This window comes from Onychostoma macrolepis, chromosome 25 (genome assembly GCF_012432095.1).
Source record: "Onychostoma macrolepis isolate SWU-2019 chromosome 25, ASM1243209v1, whole genome shotgun sequence".
NCBI lineage: Eukaryota > Metazoa > Chordata > Actinopteri > Cypriniformes > Cyprinidae > Onychostoma > Onychostoma macrolepis.
Genome location: NC_081179.1, coordinates 9,483,915 through 9,501,936, shown reverse-complemented (window position 1 = coordinate 9,501,936; position 18,022 = coordinate 9,483,915). Strand labels below are relative to the sequence as shown.

Below are 18,022 nucleotides of genomic sequence, written 5' to 3'. Positions count from 1 at the left end.
TTAGATATGATAATCCATTGGTATTTTGTTTTGTTTTATTCTGTTTTGTTTTGTTTTGTTTTGTTTTGTTTTGTTCAATTTAATTTTGTTTTGTTTCATTTTATTTTATTTTATTTCATTTTATTATTTTTTTTTTTTTTCATTTTATTAATTTATTTTTTGTTTAATTAAATTTTTGTTTTATTTTGTTCTGTTTCATTTTATGTTTTTCAATTCGTTTTGTTTTGTGTTATTTCATTTTATTTGTTTTGTTTTGTTTTGTTTATTTTTTCATTTATTTTTGTTTTGTTTCATTTTATTTATTTTATTTTGTTTTGTTTCATTTTATTTATCTTTATTTTAGGGCTGTCAGTTTAAAGCATTAACTTAATTAATTAGTTATAAAAAATAACGCGATTAAATTATTTTTAACACACTGGCCCCGCACCCAGACCTGTTATCATCTTACATTTCATACAGTTGACTGTTGACAAATATGATGCAGGGCAACAACTCTAGGTGTTTAGTTTCTGAATGAATCCGTGTTCCCATTCAGTCGGTTCACTCGGTACAACCCATGACTATGAGATATCACGCTCTTGCACCATCTGCTGAAGACACCTCTAATCACATCTGAAAGGCCAGTGTCATTCCCTTTGTTCTTCAGCTCTTCACTGTGCTGTGAGAACACCGTCACGCCACGTTTTTACAAGAGAAAGCCCACGGTGGTGATCCTTGTGGAAAAAGAGAAAGAGAAAAAAGAAACAGATACGAAAAGATTTTTAGCTCACGTTTAACACCGCTAACAAGGGCTAATTAACTGTTTTTCAAGTGAGATGTCTAAGCACCAGAAAGATTCTTGCTTCTGTCCTATGGCATGTGGGTATTCACTGTCCAGTAAAGATACTCACGAGCACTGTCCCGTGTGTTTGGGGATTGTCCACGCTAAGCTGGCATTCTCAATGAGCATGTGCGCACTGTCGGCAACTGCGGCGTTCGACGCTTGAGCGGCGTGTGGCTTTGTGGAGCGTGTGCTTTAGCTGTTTTTGGGGAGGCCGCAGGAGGCTGGGGTGATCGTGTTGAAGCCGAGGAGGCTGGAGGTATTCCCCTGATGGCCCCCGAGTTTAATCGGGAGTTGGAGTGTCGGGACGATGACTCGCTGGATGCGGGCGAAGAGTTCTTCGATTACATTTTTCACGCAGGGCAAGTCCCAATTTGCCCTCCGAGGCGTTGGGTAATAGCGAGGCTGGGGAAGATCCCTTTACAGACCTCTACTGGAGAGCGGTGGAGAAGTTGTCGGTGGAATGGCCTGCCCCCCTCACCAGTACAGAAGAGCTCGCACTTCGGGGGGTTCTATTTATCTCGGGTGCAAACAGTAGTGAGAACCCGCCTGCCGCTCTATCTAGATTGTGTAGGTACCCTCACCCTCCCGACGAGTCCTTGTCGATTCTTGTTCAAGCAGCTCGGCAGGGTCTACAGCAATCAAGCCTGCACGGCCAGAGCGTTGAGCTCTCTGTCCCTGCTGCAGACTTATCAGGCCATTTGTTTGGGGGAACTGAGCGAGGCCGTGTCGGGAGGGAGGCCGTGTGACGTGCTCATGGGGGAAGTGCGGGCTACGGCTGACTACATTCTGCGTGCATCTCGTGGGGCGCTGGTGTCGTTGGGTCATGAGATGGCCAGTACTGTGGTGGCGCAGCTTCATCTATGGTTGACTCTAGTGAACCTGCCTGAGCGAGATCGGAACGCTTTTCTCGGTGCTCCGATCTCTCCTTCCGTGCTCTTTGGGGAGGGCCTCGGCACGTTTCAGACGCGGTTTGAGGATTCTAAAAAGCAGGCGGAATCTCTGAGGGGTTCAATGTCGAGGAGGTTCAGCAGGCCAGAGCAGCCGGCTGTAAGCCAAGGGTGCAGGGCATCTTCCCGACCGCCCCCGGGCAAGAGGCCGGCTCCAGCGACAGCACCAAGGCCGACCGCTTGGGAAACGGGGCGAGTGCAGTCCAAGCAGCAGGCGGGACTGGGAAAGAGGGCTCCGCACCCGGCAAAAGGGGGAAGTTTCTCTTCGGGAAGGAAAGGGCCATCTGGTCCCTAGCCCGCGAAAGAGGGTGGAATGTCGGTCCAGAGGCAGCTGTATTCTTCTCTCAGCACAGAAAGGGTCCTGCAGGAGGGCGGGCCCAACTTTAAGTTTAATTTCAATAAAGAGATTTTGTGTTCAGCATACAATGCCTCATGTGTTGATTGGTCAAGAAAATCAGAATGCTTCACAACCACTAGCCTCGCAGTTTGGCCATATGCCGACGGGAAAAAAAGATGCAGTGATATGTCATATACAGCATGTGCAGGCAGAGGCAGGGATTCCCCGAATGATGACGGGGATCCTCACTACCTGCCTCGAGCAGTGGCATGCATACGCACCAACACCGTGGGTTCTTCGCTTGATTCAGTGGGGTTATCAGCTGCAGTTTCTTTCCCCCTGTTTCGGCAGGGTAGTTGCAACCTCTGTGTTAGAAGGGGATTCCCCGGTACTGAGAGGGGAAATCCGTGCTCTCCTCAGCAAAGGGGCAGTTCGAGTGGTGCCACGGGAAAGGATGGAAGAGGGGTTTTACAGCCGTTACTTCCTCCTCCCAAAAAAGAGTGGGGGCTTACAGCCTATCCTGGATTTCCGACAGCTGAACAGGCACCTCAGACATTTCAAGTTCAGGATGCTTACGGTGCGCCACCTGTTGTGCGCCCTGCGCCCCCGGAATTGGTTTACATCGGTGGACTTGACTGATGCATATTTTCATATAACAATCCACTCGAGGCACAGAAAATTTATGAGGTTCTCCTTCGAGGGGACTGCATACGAGTTTCAAGTTCTACCATTCGGGCTATCCCTAGCGCTGCATATCTTTACGAATTGGGCAGAGGCAGCGTTGGCCCGTTATGGCGTCGGGGCATGAGAGTGTTCGCCTATTTAGACGACCTACTCCTGGCCGTGGACAGCAGAGAGCAGGCAGCATCGCATTGCTTGTTTCACATTTGCGAGCTCTGGGATTCTTGATAAATTTCAAAAAGAGCTCCTTAGTTCCGAGTCAGCGGATTTTGTATCTCAGTTTAGAGATAGATTCCGTATGGAACACAGCTATGCTGTCAGCACGGAGCACCGAGGATTTTTGCAGCTGTCTGGCTCAGTTTCAGCTGGGCAAGCGGGTTTGTTTTCTTTTGGTGTTGAGGCTACTGGGGCTCACGGCCTTGATGATAGCAGTCGTTTGACTGGGTCTCCTCTTTATGCATGCGTTCCAGAGATGGGCGCTGAGCGCGGGGTTGCATGTCGTGCTGCATTTGAACAGACATGTTACGATTATGCCATTGTGCGTTCGGGCTCTGATTCCGTGGGAAAACCCCTCTCTGTTGTCAGAGGGGATTCTCCTGGGCAGGGTTACGTTACGTATAGTAGTGTCAACAGATGCGTCATTACATGGATGGGGAGCTCTGTGCCAAGGGAGCTCTGTAAGAGGGGAGTGGTCAACGGCGCTGAGACAGCGTCACATAAATTATTTGGAGTTGCGAGCTGTTTGTCTGGCTCTCGAACATTTTGCCCAGCGTTTACGGGGCAGACATGTGTTAGTCAGGACAGACAACACGACGGTGGTCGGAAGCTCCTGACATGGAGCAGCGAACTTTTAGCGTCACTCAGGGCAGTGCATGTTCCGGGCCATCTGAATGACGGGGCAGACATGCTGTCCAGAGGCAGCCCGAGGGCAGGGAGTGGCGCTTGCACCCGCGGATAGTGGCACAGATCTGGGATCGGTTTGGCAGAGCCAAGGTGGATCTTTTTGCGTCAGCAGAGAACACACACTGCCCGCTGTTTTTTTTCAATCACAGATGGGATCGCCCCGCTGGGGGTGGACACTCTTTCGTATGCATGGCCCAAGACCCTGCTGTATGCGTTTATACCAGTGGATCTGATACAGCCCACCCTAGACCGGGTGTGTCAGGAGGGTCTGTCGCTAATTCTGGTGGCCCCATGCTGGCCAGTGAAGATATGGTATGCGGGCATTGTAGCGTTGCTGTCGGGGACACCGTGGTGTCTTCCTTTGTGCAACGACCTGCTGTCCCAGTCAGGGGGGCAGATTCTGCATCCTCGGCCGGAGCTGTGGTCTCTCGGGCGCAACGGTTAAGGCCAGTAACAAAATCGATGGTGCCATCATGGGACCAGGTTTTGGTTCTGGAGGCCATGTGTGAGCCTCCTTTTGAGCCATTAGAGGCCTTGGGCCTGAGGATGTTGTCTTATAAAACAGCTTTGCGTCCCACATGCGTCCAGTTTGCGCTGGATGGGTCGAGTGGTGTTGCGCCCGAATGCAGCATATACGCCTAAAGTCTTGTCGGGGGCATATAGCGCACTCTCGTTTGAGCTGCCTGCTTTGTCAAACCTCTCTATTGACTTGGAGGAAGACAGGAAGCTTCATGCCTTATGCCCCGTGCAGGCTCTACACAGATACATTGAGCAGACGTGGGCGGTGCGTTCCGCTGATCAACAGTTTGTATGTTTTGCTGGCCCAGTTCGGGTGAAGCCGCTATCTAAGCAGCGCCTTTTACACTGGATTGTGGAGGCGATTTCTATGGCTACAAGAGCAAAGGGTTGTCCCTGCCTGCGGGGGTGCTCGCACACTCAACTAGGGGTATGGCAGTGTCATGGGCTCTGTTTAGGGGAGTGTCTGTGGAGGACATCTGTGCGGCCGCTAGCTGGGCGTCGCCACACACGTTTGTTCATTTTTACCGACTGGATGTCACTGCAGTGACAGTGGCTCGGTCCGTACTCACCGGAGCAGTCTCAAGCCAGGAGCCATCGCTCCTGTGAGAAGCGTGGGGTATGTTATGGTGCTTCTCCCTTATGTTTAGTTCGGTGACTTTGCGGGTGTGTATATATGTCCCATAGTCATGTGTTGTACCGAGTGAACCGACTGAGTTATGCATATAACTACTGTTCCCAGAAGGAGGGAAACAAGGTACAACACCTCTGGGCCCCGCGCAGATAATATAATAATAATAATAAAAACATTAAAGGTGTAGTTCACTCAAAAAAATAATAAAGTAATCATTTACCCTCATGTCGTTTTAAACCTTTCTTTTGTGGAACATAAAAGAAGGTATTTTGAAGACTGTTGGTAACAAAGCTATTGGTTACCAATGACTTTCATTGTATGAACAAAAAATACTAAGATGTTTCTCAAATTATCTTCTTTTGTGTTCCGTAATTTATGTTAGGCTGTTGTAGCCTAAATACTTATGTGTAATAAATATTTTGTTGAATAAAATAAAATATTTCAAAAGCTACAGTTTGTAATGCCTACTTGATACTTTCTCATTTGACACAAAAATAGCTTTAAATAATCTTTTGTGGGTATTTTCACAGTCCAATTTATTTTGCAATTAATTAGATTACAAATTTTAATCGACTGACAGCCCTACTTTATTTATTTATTTATTTTTGGTTTTGTTTTGTTTAATTTTATTTATTTTAGTTTCATTTTTATTTGTTTTGTTGATTTTTTATTTTATTTTATGTACCATTGACATATGGTATCGGCAAATATTATTATTTTTTTTCTTTCTTTTTGTAGTTTTAATTATTGCTCTGATATTTGGCTGTAGAGGCAGATAATATCAGGGCATATTTTCCCATTTTTATGCCAGGTTATGAAAGTGCTGTACTTTTTCAGTCTTTGTCTTTTGTTTTGAAGTATTATTTTAATCATATATTTGAGATTTAACTGTTTTTAACAGACCAAACAAAACAGTTTTATCATTTTGTCATCAAACTGCTTATTAGTCATAAAAATAATTGGCTACTGGTGTCAGTCAGACTACCATGTCTGTGCTCTGCATTTGTGGAAAAAATATTGGAAGAATAAAGTAAGCAAATGACTCATTTGCATTAGAGCTGAGGAACATTTGGATGACATGTTTGATTGTGGCTTGTTTTCCCTTCCTGTTCATGTTTGGATGATACTGTGTTGACTGTACACTATATTCAATCTGTCTTCAAAATACCTTTGACCACATTAAATCTACTGGAAAACTATAGAAAAATATCAGTGTTGTCAACCTGAGCAATACAGAGCAAATCAATCCACATCACAGATCCATATTTATTCCTCGAGAGAGTATGGATTTGAACTTGTGATGTGTGTTGTTTTGTTGTATTTATGTGTGTGCAAACATGTGTTTTATTTTCATTTGCTCACATGTGTGGCTTTCGAAGGCAGGTCAGGGTTTATTGATTTGCAAGTTGTCTTTTTGTTCAACCACAGAAGTCTGAAAGCAATTTGTATTTGTGTTGGGTCACTTAGGGTCACGCAGATGGAAAAAGCGAGCGAGACGGAGAGAGATGTGAGCAGGGGGAGGAGGAGAACCAGGTTAAATGACCACAGAGAAAATATCATGGAGGAAATTATTCCTCTAGTAGACACAGTATGATATGTATAGTAGTGGAATGTGTGTGCTTGTGTGTGTAACAGAGTATTGATCCAGCATGATCTAGATTTGAGAGTATATTTAGAGCAAACACCCTGTAGAGATGGGGGGGGGGGGCCATATGGGCCACTGCCCAAGAGCATGATGGGTAATACTGAATCATCATCATAATCCTCTGCCGTCATTCCACAAACTGAAGGATCTGTGCATAGCAGCTTTATTCATTCAAACACAGTTCAAACAAAGTACAATGGGGTCTGCATGAGAAAATACTTTTGTTGCATTTTTTGCAAATATATATTTGTTTATTTATAATCATATTATCTTTTAATTCACATTTTGAGTGAACTTTGAATTTATAAAATATTTAATATTTTTATTTTAAATAAAAATCTATTTTTATTTCAGAATATTGATATTAAATATTTAAAGAAAATATTTGGTCATTTTAATTAATTTGCAAATGAATTTTAATTCGTTTTTTGAATCCTTATTATCCATGTTATCCAGCATGACTCAAAAATGTTTAAGAGCATCTGCCCTGTGGTTCTGACCTTTCGTACAAAGGACTTAACATAGTCAAAGTCACAAATCTGCTTACATTTTAATTTGTGACCCAGCAATAGTGTATAGTCTTAAATATTTTGTGTTCATTTTAGACCATAAACTCTTTTTGGTAACACTTTTTAAGGTGTTTGGTTAACATTTTAAGGTGTCCTTGTTACACTTTACATGTACCTACTATCATAATTACAGTTAATTATGCATAATTGCAATAACCTTAACCCTAACCATATAGTAAGTACATGTAGTTAATTAATATTACTCAGTACTTAAATGTATAATTACACTGCAACAAGGACACCTTAAAATAAAGTGTAACCCTTTTTTGTCAGAATAAAAAAAAAAAAAAAAAATCTTTTAGTGTGTTTGCAAAGTGTTGGACCCCCACTGTACAGTATATTCATACCCAAATCACAAGAAATGAACAGTGAGAAAAATCTAGCACAGCCATATCTAATAGCACCTTGCCTCTCCTCTGCCATCCCACGCACTTCTTCACTCAAACATTCGCTGTCTGTCTTGCCCCTGGATGCCACTCAATCTCACAAACACCCACACAGTAAAAGCACTCATCACCTTGTGTAACCAGGTGTCAGGGAGTCTGGGTGAGTAATGGTCGCTCCCTGCTGAATGAAAGTGGTGGCACAATCAGACTTAAGTTACTGCTGCTGTACTTTGGAAGACAGATAATCGCGATGATCGTTCCTCTAATGGAAGTCATTCAGTTCATTAAACCAGTTCCCTGCGTTAAACAGCTTTAAACACATGGCTAGTTTAGAGTAAAGACTTTTGCACAGTCAACTGCCCTTTGGTTTTTTCTTTAATAGTCTAAATTTATTAATACAATTAAACCATAAAACAGTAGGAGGTTTGTTGTTGAAACAGTCCTCGGTTGCCAGATTGATAAGGATTACACCTGCATTGATTAATGGCGGATTATTGAGGATATGACGGTCATAATCCCACCACGAAGGTGGCACATTAATTAGCATCTGAAATGAGCTTCTATCGTGCAGAGGAAATGACATTTGATCTGTTGGTGGATTAAATTATATCACAAACATTTTGCTACTGCAATTGGCCTATATTTGATAGCAGTCAGAGAATACTCAAGAGAGGCGATGCTTCAGCTAGAATTTCCTCGTCTCATTTAAATCGTGTAATGTCTACGGCTAAATGAGTGCTCGAGAGCTGTACCCAGTTTCATTAACACCTTGCGTGCAGCAAGTGTTTTCATCATGGGATTTGAAGACGCTTGCCTGGTGATTGCTGTCCCTTGTCAGTCCTATTTTTTAAATTCTATTGAGGCCAGAAAACCATTTGGAAACTATTGGTTGATTACAGTTTAGCATCTGCGATTGTACACATACATTCAGATGTTTTGACAATAGTTGTCGCCCAAATATTACTCAAATGAACATGAACCAGCCTTTTTTAAAAATCTTTATTATGGCAATATACAAAAATGGCAATTAAAATCGAACTTGATGTGTTTCTTATAAGACATTCATACACTGTATGTGTTTTTACGGTGAAAAATCTTGCTAAACATATAAATCCCACTGCCTTTGTGTGCTAAATTCTGTGCTTATTTTACTTGCACATAAATCTTAATAAAGAAATTTAAAAGTACAAAATATAAAATATAAACATAAAAAGTAATTTATTTAAAAATGAATAGAGACTATTTAAAATGCTTTTCGGATTATTTTAAAAAGATACTTGGGGAATGACAATTTCTAGACAAATAAATGTTTAATTGGCTTTGCAAATGGGAGAACTCTTTTTGATGGAGGGGTAAATAACTTTCATTTGGCAGCTTAATATTTAATAATTAACAAGGCTTATTTTTACAGCACAATATTAGTTTGATGTGGTTCTTCTGCTTGTAAAGTTGACCAACTGTTTATTTCATTTGATTCCATTTTACTTTATTTCATGCTTGTACAATGGCAATACAACCATGTTTTTTTTACTCATAACATGGCAGTCGGTTTGTATGAATACCATAATATTTTATTTTATTTTTATTTTATTTTTGCTTGAAAATATTTCCTTTAGCTTGTTTAGACGACTAAGGTACGGATTAAATAATTTATTTTGTGTGTGTATGTGTGTGTGTGCGTCATACTAAAGGGGCATTGACCAGACTGATAGACAACAGCAACACTGTTCATGAGTGAGTGCAGTGTCGCCATGGCAACAAACTCCCTTGAGTGTGCTCAGTGCAGTGTCACTCGCTTGCTCTGGTGCACACACACACACACGCACGCACATACACATTAGTCTAGAATAAGCAATGCCCGAGTTCCACAGGAAATTAAAAGATGGGATAAATGAATCTGACATAAAAGTGATAAAAGCACCTCAGGGCTTGTGCATATGTCACAATATGTTTCATTAGGCTATCCTTGTTGATTCTATGAACGAATAAAGTAAAATATCTGTACCGATCATGCTTCGAGCCTGTTGAACCTTTACAGTTGAAGCTGTTTCTTTCTTCCTTTATGGCTATCTCTCTTTTCCTGTGGTCCATTAATGATGAACCAATAGAAAAGTAGCGCAGCCCTGCTGATGAGTTTGCATTACTCTCTGAAGTTTCCGGATACAAAACCAGCACCTCACGCACACTTATCAGCCTCATCAGTCATCACACACACACACACACACTGAAACACTGAAACCTGTCCACACAGCACACAAACAAACAAACACCAAGACCTGTCCACACACACACACACACACACACATGTTCGTTTTGTGAAAAGCGGGGACATCCCATAGGCGTTATGGTTTTTATACTTTACTTACTGTATGTGCTATTGCCCGACACCAATCCTACACCTAAAGCTACCCTTTACAGGAGACTGTGCATTTCAACTTTCCCCAAAAAAACCTCACTCTGTATGATTTATAAGCGTTTTGAAAAGTGGGACATGGGTCAATGTCCTGAGATGTCACCTTCACCTTGACCTATGTCATACTGTTGTCATTATACAAATCTATGTCATGACTTTTCACAAAAGCAGCACACACACACACACACACACACACACACACACACACACAAACAAATTAATCAGTGTTTTGATCAGAGAGTTCACAGGAAGGCCAACACTAAAACATGCTCATTTGTACAGCATTACTCATATGCATTCTTAAAGGAATACTGCATAATTATTATTATTTTATTTTATTACATTTGTTATTCATTTATTTTTTGTTTTTTTACAGGTTTTTTTTTTTTTTTTTCAATTGCTTACACACAAAATCTTTACTTGTCACATAATTTCCGAAACCTGACACTCAACCACCAGAACCACACACCAAATCTTCAAAACCATACACTATATCTCGGCCTTTGACTCAGTTTTCAATTTCATAAAACACCTTTTGCAAAACACAAGACACAGTTCTCTATGTAACACAAAAATCTAACAGGAATTAATATTATGGCAAAGGTGTTTGCAAATGTTTGCTTTTGAGATGTGTTTGTGATATTTTGAATGCAGTGCTTCATTTTGCAAGATATGTGAGGCATTTTGCATTTTGTGTGCAATTCTTGGATTTGTGTGTAAAGTTTTTTAAAAAAGAGGCAAAGTTTTGAAAATGTGTGTAAGCAGTTAAAAAAAACTGTTGTTTATGCACAAAAAACATCTCTTAAAGAGAAACATTCTCTTAATCATTCTCTTAAACAAACATTCTCTTAAAGAGACAGTGTAACTGTATCACTTTTATTGTCTTAATTGTCCTAATTTTATCACCCTTAAGGAGGACCTTTACATATCCCTAAGATAATATTTAATTTTATTTCCATAGTTAGTTTAATATAGTTTTTTATTTCGATATTGTGGTAAACATTTGACCCAGAAATGTTCTTAAAGTGCCCCTATTATGGATTTTTGAAAATGACCTTTTCATGAGTGTGTAACACAGCTCTAAGTGAATGAAAACATCCTGCAAAGTTTTAAATCTGAAAGTGCACCGTGTATAAAGTTATTGCCTCTCAAAAGAAAGAGTCGACTCTGAATCATTGAAACAAGTCGTTTTTAAAACGAATCCCAAGCCGTTTCATGCTGACGTCAACATATAACATTAGCATATCGTTGGTCTGAATGAAAATGCATATTCATTCTTTGCCACTAAATGCCGCTTTTGGAGAGGTAAAATAGCGGTTTCCCCGGTAACGCTGTACACAAAGCAGCTCTGTGCTCTCAAACGCTGCTTTATCAGGCATTACAGGCATGATGAAATGAAAATGAGACCAATTGAACCAATCACTGCAGATTAGCATCACGCAAAGTAGGGGTTTGGAAAAATGAATCGTTGAGCCAATCGTTTGGGAGTCGTTGAGCAAGTAAGATAAAAATAAATGCAAATTATAAGACAATGAAAGTGTTTTTTGACCTTGCATGCATGCCAACCTGTTGTTAGGGACTCCCAAAACCAAAATATGAACCTTTCATTACCCATAATAGGGGCACTTTAACAGCTTTTGTAATTCCCTTTAATCAAATAGGCCTACTTAATAACCAAAAACCATTAATAGCTTCTACAGAACAAATTCTGTGTTTATACGTTTATATTGGCTGGTAAACAGTCACAGTCATCGACGTGACATTTGTCAGTGTCTATCTCTTTCCTCATGGGGAAAGTTGTGATCAGTATTGATTTGAAGTAGAAGGATTAGTGTATAAACAGATCTATAGCTGAGGCTTTCTAAACAAAGTGTTAGCTAACAGACGTCCTGTTGGTGCCCGCATTCATTTAGTTTATTGCCCTGATTATCAGGCTTCTGGTCTGTACTGGAGAAATATTGACTCACATAGGAAAGTTATCGAAGGCACACATAACATTTAAGTGCATACACTTAAAGTAAATACACGGAGCAGAGAGCTGGTTGTTGAAAACCACAGGTAGAAGTTTCCCGAAACACAATGAGAACTGTTGAAACTACACAAAGAGAAAAAGGATTATATCTCCCAGAGAAAAGAAAAATGAGATCTCTGTAATGTTGTGGTTGTTTTCTCCTAGGCAGCAGTTAATTAGATTGTAATATGAGCAAAGAAAGACTTATATATTATTCATTATTGTTCATAGTTTGTCTTCTGTAGCGTTTCAGAAGAAAACTCAACAATTAACTGAAAAAGTAGTAAAATTACTAAAGCTATAATAAAAATTAAAGCTAAACTGAAATATTTTAAAAGGTAATGTTACCAAAATAGTACATAAATAATCAAATAAGAATTAAAGCTAAATAGAAATATAAAAAAGAAACTAATAAAAATGACAAGCCACATAACATTTTCTAAACTTAAACTACATTTTAAATGAGAAATTTTAATAGAAAAATAAAAGCCAACTGAAAATGTGAATAAATAGTATAATAGTAAATAACATAAAATAACACTAACATGAACTTTGAATTTCTCATCAAATACTACCAAATACAGCATTATCTGAGCTTTTCTGTACATAGACTTTTAAAGTTGCTGCATATTACCGAATTAAGTGAATTAGATGTGTCAGATTTTTTGTTTAGGCACTTTCTATATATCAGTCATTTTGAATGTTCACAGGACAGCCTATAGGCAGGAAGTTTGTAGATGAGTAGGTGGATTTTGGAAAAGAGGGTCATGTCTAACAGTCCCAGAGAGGCTAATATCACTTACTGCACATTTAAATGGAGCATAAAAGTGAAGTAATGTCCCCTGAGATATTAAAGAGCAATCTTTGAGCAATAAAATGTTCCTCTGGGCTGACCCAGAACATCTAACTGGGGACTGATAGATTTACATCTATTTATTTGTCAGTTTCAGCATAGATTTAAGTGTGAATTTGTAGTTTAGTATGTGTGTGTTCTACAAAACCATATGGCAGCTCGGTTTAGGGTCAAAATGACAGCAGGACAATCTTTGTGAATCTGTGAAGAGTTCAGGACATTGTTGTTGCACCGGATTCCCTTTGCAAGCTTTGTGTGGGTGTGTGTGTGTGTGTGTTTATTTATGTGTGACCTGAAAGCTGCTCAGCAGTAGGCAAGCTTAACCTAAAGACACGGTCGCTTAACCCTCCTCGCTCATATGTGTATGTGTGTGTTTGTGCGGTAATGCGCATGTATACAGCATGCACAGCTGCAAACTACCACACATTCATTTGCTACACTCTTCCTTTTCCTGTTCTCGTGCACCGACGGCCCTATCTGTCACTCTTTGAGTCAGACGGCTCAAATTCTCCCCAGCGCTCACAGCGAGCTGTCAAAAACCAGCCCTCTCAGAGAAAGCGATGATTTTTTTCCCTCACGTCTAGGCCACTATGCAGTCGTCACAGCGGTCCAGCGCAGATTAGGCAGCGGTGATGGATAAAACCCTGTAAATTATTACTCCACAGATTGAGTGTGTGTGCAGATGAGGTGAGTGTGGATGCAAAGGGATTATTTGTACATGAAGCTTTGTGTTATGCTTATCTTGGGAAACTGCTGTACTCTTACAGGGTAAAATACAGACTTTTATCTGTGCTTTAGTAGTATTTTTAGAGGACTTTGTGTGAGAAAGGTCATTTGTATGTGTAAATGTGCAAGAGGTGTTCTTGCTAATCTACATGAAATGGTATTCACAACCCATTATAATTTTGTAATGTGGCATATTTCTGAGTGAAACAGCATATTCAATGAGAAACGTGTGAGATAGGACTTGATTTGATCCATTGGGGATTAATTGGATAGTGACAATTTAAATATGATGTTAAATTACGACTTGTGAACTTATCTTTCTGTTTTTGTTATTTAGTCTCTTGACATCAGTGTCAACTGTCAACCCAGTTACAAAACCACAAAAGTAACATAAATTTCCTGGTTGTGTCAAAGACTGACCTGCCCTCTTTGATCTGTGGTAAATCTTTTGATGATTTAGGTCAGGGTTTCAACTAGGAGCATCTGCCACAAAAAGGCAACCAGCATCTCAACATAAAAGGACAGCTATGTCAATGACTGCTTTCAAAACAAAAGTTTAAAGCACTTTAGATTTATGTATCTAATGAGGATCTCTAAAATTATAAAATTACTTGTTGAAGGTGATTAAATATCAAAGGAGTGGAGGGAAAGTATTAGGGGTACAAATCACATTAAACATGTTTTTTTCTTATGTTAAGCTCAATTTCAATCTATATTTAATTATATTTATATTAATTATATTTAACAATTTTAAATTGCACCGAATAAAGTGTCTAAAACAAAAGAACGTAACACCTCTGTGAGTTCTTTGTTCAAGAACAAGGTAAATTTAATTAGTACTTCCTTGTGACAAAGACAGAGAATATTTTTCTGTACCATCTTTTCTTACATTTAATCAGTGTAATTGTCTCTCTGTGAGGTTGCAGTCTAATCTTCCTCATCATCTGCTCCGTTTGTTTGTATAGTTATTTCATGAGGAACAACCACAAAATCACCACCACTCTACAAAGGGAATTAGTTATCATATTTTACAATAACACATGTGCAGTGGTAGCTTTTTAAATGGTAATTATCCTAATTTCTCCTTTGTTCAAATCAAAAGGTCATTTGGGATAATAAGCCACATCTGGTAGACCCTCTTTCTAAAAATCCCACTGTGGTTGAATGGATTTGAATAATGAACATTTAGGTCACTTGTATTTCATACGCGTTTTTATTTTATTTACAAACAATAAGCTACTTTAAATGACATATTGTGCCAAACCCAATTCAAAAACACACAGATGCAAATGAAGCACTTTAGTAGCAAAAAACTAAATTCTTACACAGCAGGCTACATTTGGTGACCTGACACTCTGCGTTCTGTGAAAAGCTATTATTATTTTTTATTCATCATGATTTTCAAAACATTTAAAATTTTACTGGGATCCAATTTGTTGATTGCACATTATCCTCCACTTTCATCTGATTGCCTGTGTATTCTGTTCCCCCCTCCCTTTGCTTGTCTGCAGGCTCTGCGCTGACGAGGCCTCCCCATTCCGTGCCTGGAATATTCTGGATCCCAGGAGGGGTTTTTTGTCATCACCATGATCAGATTCTTCAGGAGACTCTAGCACTGCAGACCCCCACCAAGGAGGGAAGAGGCTGGGCACGGAACCCTGTATATCCCAAATTCAAAGCCGGACATAGCGAAGGACCCAAGAACCATGTAGTATACCTCTTTCCGCCACAGGGGGGAGGGTTAACTTTGTAGTTCTTTTTTTGTACTTTTTTTTTTTTTTGGCTGGGAGTTGGTCTACAAGGTTAGCCAGAAATGGTCTTGCACACCTCTCCCTACCCTAGTGCCTTCCTCAGTTTTCTGAGCCGTCTGTCTTGGGCCTTTGTTTTCCCTTGTTACTGGCTGTTGGACCGGTTGTTGGCCTCCTGTGTAGCAACATCACTAGAGAAGCGTAGACGCTCCCAAGATCCCTGCTCTTTTTTGGCACTTGGGGTCCTGATCTCTACACCACTCTACCTGGTGCTGTTACTGGCATCCTTACCATTTGCTTTTATTGGCTTCCTCTTGTGGGCCCCACTGCAGAGCATCAGGAACCCCTACATCTACTCTCACCAGAAACCAGACAAGCATGGTGCCGAGCAGGGAATAGCGGCTGGAACCGGGGCGGCACTTGCTGAATGGCGTCCGCAAGGACGCAGCTTTTGCTTCGGCAGTGCCAATGTTTGCCTGCTGCCAGACTCACTTGCACGCTTCAACAACCTTGCAGATACTCAACGCCGAGCTCGTGAAGTGGGCAAGCGAATCCGTAACGGTGCCAGCAGACCCCAGATCAAGATATACATCGACTCGCCCACCAATACTTCAATTAGTGCAGCATCCTTCTGCAGTTTGGCCACCCAGGGCTTCCGCCGCACCTCATCTTTGGACCATCGTCCTGAGCCTGTAGTCACCACTGAACCTGAAACTGAGGCCTTAACTGAGTGTCCCGTTCACCCCTCAGGAAGTACAAGCTCAGATTTCCCCGTCCACAGCACTGGAGCCCAAAATTCTTCGGAGTGTCCCCTCCACCCCAACGGAGAAGAGCATGCTCCTGATTGTGCCGTCCACCAGTTTGCAGACCCACACTCCTCTGGTGAGTGTCCAGTACATAGCAACATCATCCAGAACTCCGAAGACTGTCCTCTCCATCCAGCTGGAGTGCAAATCAGCATCACCTCTCCTGATTCCGAGCCAACTGAGGCTGAAAAAGGAAACCACCAGACCGGGGATGGGGATACGGGTAGCCTAGAAAGCCGTACAGCCTCACGGGAATCCCTGGTTCGCTTCCACGCAGCCGATGGAGGCATCTCCCCCAACAACACCCTTTCACAACACCGCACCTCAGTCTTTAAAAGGCCGATTGGGCGCAAACGGCGTCACGGAGACGACGGCTTTGACCATGAGATCTCTGCCTTCTTCCCAGCCAACCTGGACTTCCTTTGTCTGCAGGAAGTCTTCGAAAGGCGAGCTGCAGACAGGCTCAGGAGGCAGCTGCACCGCTATTTTCCCTTTGTGCTGAGCGACGTGGGGCGCTATGGTTGGAAAGGCTGTTGCTCCCGGTTCAAGTTCTTGAACAGTGGGCTTCTTTTGGCCAGTCGCTACCCTATTCTGGATGCCCATTATGAGTGCTTCCCTAATGGGCGCAGCGAGGATGCTCTGGCTGCTAAAGGAGTTCTTTTTGCCAAGGTGAGCTTGTTATACTCCTTTCTTATGGCATGCTTTTAAGCCAGTTTTCTTGCATTTGTTATATCCAGGATATTGGATTCCTTCTGTTTACCCTCCGCTGGTTTATACTACACCCTTGCATGTGAACCAATGCAGCTCTCAACTTGATTAACTGAATCCTCAGATTTCTATTGTAAAGGGATATTTAAGAGTTGTTTTTTTATATTCAGCCAATTCATTCTGATTATCAATGTTTAAACCTGTTGTACAACATTTGATGCATGTCACTGATATCAAAATGGCACATTAGGGCATGTTCCAGTTCTTGAACTTTCCATGGCACGTGTCTGGAGTTAAAGTTGGACTTGTGGTTTGAGTGTACACAAACAGCCTGAATAATTTACAACTAGCCCTTTGTAGCCTAGAGGGCCTTTTTGAAACACTCATCTGTCATGCCTTCAGAAACACAGGCTTCCACCCTTTGTTGAGGCATGGCTGGACGTATAGTCCTGTTGCATTATATATGGTCTTAATGGGGCTGTGCACTTATGCTGAGTAGATATTACAATTCAAGACGTAGTTTCACTCTGATACAATATTGTATGCTCATTTTAGTCTGGATATTGTAAAGACAGGCTCATTAGTCCTGCAGCTGCTGTTGCTAACATTCTACATAAGGTTTATATAAGAAGCAGTGAATGTGTGCGCTAGCAGTTGATGGATTATGAACTAAGGTGGTGTTTAATTACAAAGATAAAAGTGTTCCCATAGATTTTTATGTATTCTGGTACATACAGTACTCAGGTGAAGTACAGTACATATTTAGCATATGTGACAGGTTTCATTTGAACATTAGGCTTGAACTTAATTTTAAAGTATAGAAAATACCAAACGTTGGGTTTGTTGGGTCTGTGAATAAATAAGGGTCTGTTCTGAATTCTTCATGAACAGTGCAGTGAACTGACCAGTTGAATGCTAGTAGCGCCACGGTAGTTTTAAGTTTCAATTACAAAAAGTTCTTTTGTTTATGCTAGCATATGGACAGCGGATGAGTAAAAGAGAAAGCTGTTGTGCTTTGCACTGTTGTTAGAACAATTTTCTGCTCTGGATTTTTTGTATGTAATGACTTGACATGTTAATTGCTCTAATGTTGCTATTTGCTTACATTAGCATGTTGTGATGTTGCATGATTAGCATGTGTTAACTAGTGGCTATATTTATGCATGATATTAGCTTGTGTTTTTGTTTGCGTAGCCCTCATTTAGAGTGATGATGAGCACAGGCTTTTAGGGTTGAGATATCATTACTCTCTCAGCACTATATCCGATTCTGGCTGTATTCCAGTCCTGATCTCTTTTTCCCTCCAAAAGGGCAAG

At 41.0% G+C, this 18,022-nt stretch overlaps 1 protein-coding gene across 3 annotated transcripts in view; it reads left to right on the top strand.

Annotated features, from left to right (window-relative positions):
• Positions 1 to 18,022, top strand: part of smpd3 (sphingomyelin phosphodiesterase 3) — a 64,242-nt gene that overhangs the window by 17,360 nt on the left and 28,860 nt on the right. For 2 of the 3 annotated variants that reach the window (XM_058767862.1, XM_058767860.1), the window contains exon 2: positions 14,956 to 16,667. In XM_058767862.1, coding sequence (XP_058623845.1) covers positions 15,258 to 16,667 — 1,410 coding nt within the window. In that variant the 5' untranslated portion in view covers positions 14,956 to 15,257. Of the gene's footprint in view, positions 1 to 13,303; positions 13,406 to 14,955; positions 16,668 to 18,022 lie in introns of those variants that run through there. The other variant, XM_058767861.1, reaches the window with a different exon arrangement.